This window comes from Dermacentor silvarum, chromosome 1 (genome assembly GCF_013339745.2).
Source record: "Dermacentor silvarum isolate Dsil-2018 chromosome 1, BIME_Dsil_1.4, whole genome shotgun sequence".
Taxonomy (NCBI): Eukaryota; Metazoa; Arthropoda; class Arachnida; order Ixodida; family Ixodidae; genus Dermacentor; species Dermacentor silvarum.
The window spans coordinates 382,734,852-382,742,542 of record NC_051154.1 but is presented as its reverse complement, the minus strand read 5'-3'; the positions used below and the strand labels follow the sequence as shown (position 1 = coordinate 382,742,542).

The 7,691-nt window shown below is 49.1% G+C and overlaps 1 protein-coding gene across 1 annotated transcript in view; it reads left to right on the top strand.

Moving 5' to 3' along the window:
* Positions 1-2,012: 2,012 nt before the first annotated feature.
* Positions 2,013-7,691, top strand: part of LOC119437502 (LIM/homeobox protein Awh-like) — a 122,283-nt gene continuing 116,604 nt past the window's right edge. Inside the window, exon 1 of the mRNA XM_037704509.2 lies at positions 2,013-2,095. Coding sequence (XP_037560437.1) covers positions 2,033-2,095 — 63 coding nt within the window. The 5' untranslated portion in view covers positions 2,013-2,032. The remainder of the gene's footprint in view (positions 2,096-7,691) is intronic.

Below are 7,691 nucleotides of genomic sequence, written 5' to 3'. Positions count from 1 at the left end.
AACGAATTTAAACGAGCTCTCGTGATTCATTCGTTATATAGGGATTTCATCTACAGTGGAGAAAAGAAGCAAGTAATGAATCTAAATATTGCATAGAAAACTACACGTAGCAGGCAGTAATGCTTGCCGCTGTCTACAACTGTTTCTGAGCGTTACTATATATAACAATGACGTTCTTGGTGCACGAAGGTCCTGCAGACCTGCTCCATTGCGCTTCCTTCAGTGTCGGCACAGTACCGGCGTATAGCTCATTGACCGCAGAAAGGCCCTTCACGGTGTGATCACGTGTCACCAGCGCATGTAACACACGTGTACACGCGACTCGATCTCGCTTCGATATGTGTCCGATATGATGCTTCGACGAGCAATCTCGCAAGCGGCTCTATGACGCTGGGCAGCGGATCCGCCCCGAGTTTGATTTATCCAATGCCAATCTCGTTATGGTATATGATTATCGGTGAGTAAGTTCTGTCTTTTAGGCAGAGCGAGAATAATTCGCGTTATCCAGTTTGTTATATTCGCGTTTCACTGCGTCTACAAACTTTAGTCGCATTCGAACCACCTGTCGATAATAATTAACCTCTCGGGGATAAATGTACGTATCAAGTAACCGAAAGGAACCACCGGTATTTCTTTTACTGCGACAGTATATAGTTAAAAAGGCCGAAGCTACTTGAACTCCTTTTCCCCATATAATCTCCATAGTACAGTGCAGCGATGCATTGCACCTATATATAGTTGCACCAGCCAATGCAGCAAACGACTGCGTGTTCCGAGGTGAGGGCAGCAGGCGTATCTTCAATTCAGTCGCCCTCATCGTTGAGTGTGATCACATGTGGACCGTGAAGCAGCGCTGCTCCATGCACGGTATACGTTGCTCCGCGCGGAGAGTGAGCCAAATTGTGTAAAACAAAATTAATTTTCCATGCGCAGTATTGATAAGCAGTAGACTATAAATATTTCACGCAGTATATATATATATATATATATATATAGTTATAAATTAGCGAGTAGGCAAGCGTTCCAAGTGCGTAAACTAAATGCAGCAGCAGGAGCCCAGGGAGCTAGCAAAGACAAAGAAATAATATTTACAATCAGTATTGTGCGCGAAGGCACACGTCATGTTCTAATGACCCTCAACCTTGTGAGGCCTTCAACCTCACAAGCTCCGTGATCTGCACGCAACAGGCAAGAAGCTTCGTGCTTTCAGCGCCAGCAACAGCTTTGAATGCGTCTCTTTTTGTTGCCTCCCCCCCCCCCCCCCCCCCAGCATTCGCTTTTACTGGCCGAACCCGTTTCCTTCGTGGTGCACCGCACCTTTCCTCCTTTCCTAAACTGAGCGTTAAGCGTCACCCAGTCTGTACACGACGCGCCGGGCGGAACAAACGTCCCAACCCCCCCGGGGAATTAATTGCCCGCGCGGGCGAGTGCCAGCAAATTAGAGCGATCGACGTCCTGCTATTAGATCGAGTTTCTCCGAAGACACAGCTGGAAAAAAAGAAATTATTGTTTCTTTCTTTTCAGCCGAAGTCTGAGGAGAAGAAGAAAGACAACACTCGAACGGGTCTTCCCGCCTGTCCGTGTTCGGCGGGAAAATCAGCCTCGCAGGCGCGCGCGGCACGTGGACGCTTCGAGCGCTTCGGCTAATGAGCGCGCGACAGGCGCCGCTCAACGCAGAGGAAACGAGCAGCAGCATCGCTATGAGGGGCCGCAGTGGTTACGCTGGAAAAAGACAAAATGGCGGCGGCGAACTGCAACCCTCCTCCCACCCTCCCTCCGCTTTGTGGGCTAACGCCGAAGCTGTCCGTTCTCTTCGGAAGGGCGTTTCGCGTCCGGCGTAGCCGTGCGGTTAGCGCCGAGGGCACGACAGCCCCTCTGTGGGCGGAGCTCCGTTTAAGCTCCGCCTCGGAAACTTGATGGGAGGCGGGGTTAGCCGGCGGCTCCGCCCCGCGACGCGCGAGCAGACGCCAGTGGGGCAGCAGACGACGCGATTCGCCGCCGTCGGAGCGTGTCTCGCGCCCGAGCGTGGGCGATGCTTGCCGAACGGATGCTACGCTCCAGCGCCGACGACCAGGTCACCGTGAGCGTCATCAAGGTGAGAGGCACCCCAGTGTGCTCGCAGCATGGCGACTGTGTAGCAGAGCTTCGCATTGACGAGTGGATACCTCGACGACGCTGACGAAGCGTCGCCATGGCGTCGTGACGAGCGCCGCCGGGCGCGCGCAAGCTCACACACCTGCGCTGCGGTTCCCGCGGCCGCGCGCGGCTCGTCGAGTTGGTGGTTGGCGAGCGGCTCGTCGAGCGAGTTCTGGCGTTGCCGTTAGAGGGGGGGCCTTTCGAAGCACAGTGTTTCGTCTCTTACATCGGCACGTGGTGCGTGATTCTCAAAGAAAGACGCTGGTCGCTTGTTTTCCTTGAGGATCGTGCGAGCCGGATGTGGTGCCACGTGAGAGAGAACCTTAACCACCGAGAACGCTTAACCAATCCACTAGCCGTTTCGTACAACTGTCATTGCGCTGCGAAGCCAAACCTTTCGCTCCGAGGTGTAAGGAGCCTTGCTCGAAAAATTTCTTGCGGTTAAAGTGAGTCGTCGCATCGTACGCTCTGTAATGTAGAACCAGTTTTATGGGAGACGAGAAATCAGTTTATTTCAGACATACTAGAGTTTCGCATAAGGGGTTGTGAGCGCTTGCACGCGTACGAAGGCCGCTTCGGTGAGCAAGACCTCACAGCAACGTTTGAGTTCTTGCAAACGAAATGCGCTTACGTTCCCTCAATCTCGACAATTGTTGTCCGAGTCATGCAGCGAGCTTGCACAGAGGGCTCCAGTGTTTTCACTCTCTTCGAGTCTATAGAGTCGTCGTGCTGGTTAACAAGTTACACTGATATAAAGTGGAACCGTTCGTTGCCTTTACAATGCGACAGTCCGAATATGACGAGTCAAAGCCAGCACATGAGGATGTTGACCCCCCCCCCCCCCCCTCCCGCCCCCCTTCTACATTACTCACGTACAAACCTTTAATACGTGCTTTGTATAGTCCGGAACCGTCCGGTCCGAAAGCCAGCTCCTTAATCCATGGCACTCGGCCAGACTAGGGCATGGTAATGTAAAGCTGGGCCGCCATTTTGTAGCGATGTCTTTTCTTACACTATTCCTTTTTCAAAAACGCTTCGTAGTGGTCAGAGCGACGCTCTGCCCGCGTTATCAGCGGGACCAGCCTGCCGTGAAGAGTGGATGGTAAGAGTGGCATAGAATCGACTGGAAAGCATCGATCGCTACAAAATTGCCGTCTTGGACTTGCACCACGGACCGAATCGCGATTTGAGCTTGCGGATTGCGTATCACGACCCGTTGCTGCTGACTGGGCGAGCGCGAAGCCACTCACGATATGACTGAAAGACAAATCGCGGTTGCATTACGCGCGTCACGCAATGCATTGCCGGCCGTCACCATGGGTAGGCCGCGGGTGCAGCGCACGGCAGAAGGAGAGGCGGCCGTGCGCGAACCTAAGCGCGATCGTGCCCGTTCCCGTGTAGCGGCAACGACATGCAGTCCGTGATAGTGTGAGTGTGTGCGTGCAATCAACGGCTACATGATCTAAAATAAAGGCTATTCAACTTAACGAAATGTGTCTTCAGTCAACTTCAACTTTCAAAAAATGCAACCCTAAACAAGCAATCAAATCACATATGCATCGCATCGGGTCGCGCAGCATTTCTTGGGTTCGTTGCGTGGTCGTTGGCTTTGGACTTTGACTTTGATTCAGTTTGCATGGGCGAAAGCATCGCGTTCGACCATCTTTCTTTAAAAAAGGGCTTTTATATATATATATATATATATATATATATATATTGTGTGTGTGTATATACGAGAATACTGATCCTGCATGAGCGCCGATCATTATAAGAGCTAGCCCGGGACGACTCGTGATCTTGTTGAGCGCTGTCAAGAACTCATCGTGCACTTATATATAGACTGCGTATACTAGACTCACACTTTTCGCCATACCACGACTCCGTGACTCGAGCACAGTAGAAAGTCTCGTGGGAGATCTGTGAAACGTGACGTCACGAGGATGCCACTGCACTGCCCTCACTTTTCGCAGTACAGGCAAAAAGAGAAGGGGCCAATCACATGGCATGACGTGAACGAACGAGCGTATATATATATATATATATATATATATATATACCTACGCATATGCTATACTCCATCTCCATGCACCTTATGTGCGCTGTCCAAAAACAGCAGTGAATGAATACTTTGCAGCGAGTTTACAGAAGCTCGCTGCCGGTGATTCTCAGTCGAAGCACCGGATAAGGAAACGAACACAGTCGGCGTATGAATATTCACAAAAACATTTTTCACCTAAAGCAGTTCGTAAGAACAGATGCGAGTCAATCATTATGACGGAAATATTAGTGAAGGCGTCCAGCCAATGGGAAATTACACTTACGAAGAAGTTTTGCGAACTCGGGCCCTCCTCTGCAGGTTGCCTGTATACATAGACCCCAGCACGGCTGAAGTAAACCTATTGTTTCTTCAGAGCACAGCTTGTCCCGGCGAGATTATACGCAGAGGTGTTGAGGTCACACGCGTCGCGGTCGGCAAGAGAGGGCGGGATCTTCTTCCTGCAGGTGAAACTGCGGGAGTATTACTAGCTGCGATTGCCTCGCAAAAGCTGCCGGAAATTGCTCTGACCCAGCGAAACTGGCCAGCTTTTGTAGCTGACAGAACTGGCAATCGACAGGGCTAGCTGGTACTGATTGACCCTCGAATTGACTTGCACAGCGCAAGTAACAACACGGGCGGTGTGTTGTTTCTCGCGCTGTACGATTCAATAGAGCCTGAATCCCGTCACAGCACGTATACATGGTAGAATAACGGTGATAAGCAGTCGCGGTTAACAATACTGCTTATCCGGATCAGGGGCTGAATGCAACAAGTACCCACCGTGGTAGCTACATAGAGTGGAGCGTGGCGTTGCTGAGTCGAGTTTGCAGGTTCAACTGCAGCAGCGTCTCAATGGGGGTGTACTTGGATTTAGTTGCACGCTAAAGAACCACGGGTGATCAAAATTAATCCAGAGGCCCCCACACATAATCAGATCGTGTTCTCGGCACGTATAATACCGCAGAATATAATTCACAGATCTTTTCGTACGTATAAGACAGCTCGCTATAATAGCCGGTAGTATTGGCTGATAGCATGTTTGTCATCACGATTGGCTAGAATCTGCTCTTACAGACAGTCCTAGCGCAAGTACTTTCGTGTGTGAGTACGGGCCCAGTGCCGCATACTTGTCGGGTATGAGCGTGTTGGAATTTGAGCCATCACTTCGCTGTGAACGGCGCGTAGTTTTAGGCGTACTGTAAAACTGCGGTCGTGAGTATATATATATATAGGGCGGGATCTTCTTCCAGCAGGTGAAACTGCGGGAGTATTGCTAGCTGTGATAGCGTTGCAAAAGCTGCCGGAAATTGCTCTGACCCAGCGAAACTTTACCGACCTTGAAAAAGATCGGTCCACCGACCGAAACTGTTGGGTAAATAAACCTAAGATAACCGCGAAGTTGTGTTTCTCATATATATATATATATATATATATATATATATATATATATATATAGTGAATTCAACGTCCATGGATGTCTGCTCGACTCCAAGCTTTTCTAATCTATTACCTCGGCAGAACACGAACAATTACAAGAAGCGACACCATACTTACCGTGGGTATTGAGGCCGACAGCAACTGTACACATATGATGTACACAGCTTGGGTACAGGTTAAGAGGGATCGCGTAACCATTTAGTATCTTCCGCAATCCTTTACTGCTTGCTCATGCGTTTTTTTATACCGAAACCTGTCGAGGTTGTATCTTTCTGTTTTTTGTTTTTTAATCCACGGATGCTTGCCTAACGAGTCATCTAAGCCATTTATCTGCCGTAAAGTGAGAAGTAGTGCAGTTAGAACGGCTTAAGAAAAGTTTGGTGTCCATTTAAGGAGTGCACAATACCATGTTCACTGGAGAAACCATTTTGTCATTTTTATTAAGTTTGGAGCAATCGATGTTGTTGAAATTTAAGTACCAATATGCACACTGTTTAACTTCAGCTCCGCGCGTCACCTTATATGCTGTAACATGACAACCAGCGCCTCCTGTTCTTCACTCGTCCACATTTTACTCTGATTGTTGTCAACTGTAGACCTGTCAAAACAACGTCCAAATTTGGGATGATATTACTTAAGTTTCAGGTAAAAAGCCAGCCGGTTGCCATGCAATAGAAGCAATAAAAATTTGAGAATTGGTAGCTTTGTAGAAGTCACCGTGTTTATATTTTAGATATGAAGACGGTGATATATTTAGTTTTAGATATCCATGTGACTTATATGTTATATATATTCTAGATATAATTGAGTTACTTAACGGCTATATCTGAGCATCATGTGAACGTAACACTCGACGTAGACTAACATCTCTTGTTCTGATGTATCCGTGAAATTGAGGCATTGAGAAGTCACTGTGATTTTGCATGTCTGTCTGCACTGTGCCCAGTTTTACGCCGTCCATAGAACTCAAGGAAAGCGCTTGTCGGTGCGCTGGTCTGTGACAAATTGTTCCGCAGCTGAAAATATTTTGCTTACGTGTTGATGACAGCTGCATGCGCTGATTGTATGCAAAGGAGGTCGTCCACGTTCACAGCTCTCCTCCCCTAAATCCACTTGCGACATTTTCCCGCAAACTCAGCGGGACTGGTTGATGCGCGCAGCCCTCCCGCGGTCTCGGAAGACCGGGACGATGGGGCCAGCTGATGGCCGCACTGATAACGCCCCCCCCCCTCGTACGTTTATGCGAACAAAATCTCTACCATATACGGACGATATCGTATAAACATACGCTTCGTTTATTTGCGTGCCGTAAATGTTTCAGCCGACGCCATTTCATACACCGTTTCCGTGCCAGTGAGCATCAAGGTAGAGGTGGCTAAAGCGGTATTTGCAAAGTATGCAAGCATACTTTGTGAATGAGATGGAACGCGGCGTACTATAGGCGAGTTACACGATGGCCAAAAAGTGCGTAAACCGCCGTGCATTACTCTTCTTCGCCGTACAGTACAACCCCCCCCCCCCCCCCCCCGCCTTTGTCGTGTTATTTGCATTAAATATTATTGGTGTTTCGCTTCGTTTCTACCGACTGTCTATGTGTGTCTGTTTTGACTTTCATTTGGCTTGTACTTACTGTGCATTGGAATCTCATCTAATTCAGGGCGATACTTGTTTAGTGGTGGATTGCCGGTCTGCAACCACGCAAACTGGTACGAATGAGCATCGAACGAAATCATTATTAGCTCACCACACACACTAATTAATGATCAAAGTGCCGTTTAGGGATCATCCATAGAAAGCTGCGGTGACCGCGAGCCATGCTCACGCTAACCCGACACGACGGGGGTTCGGTGAGAGGTCGGGTTGACCGAGCCCGCCCGGTGGCATGTACACGCACATCGGCTAGCCTTTCGAAATAGTCAGCTTCCCCTGTGAAGGCGCATCGATGTAATACACTCCACTGTTCTACAGCCGACGCTTTCGTTACAACGTGATGGTATTCGTTTAATTCGAGAACATATATACAGTGCCCAATATACCGATTTTCACTATCCCTGGCACACGCATACCTACACCAACATGA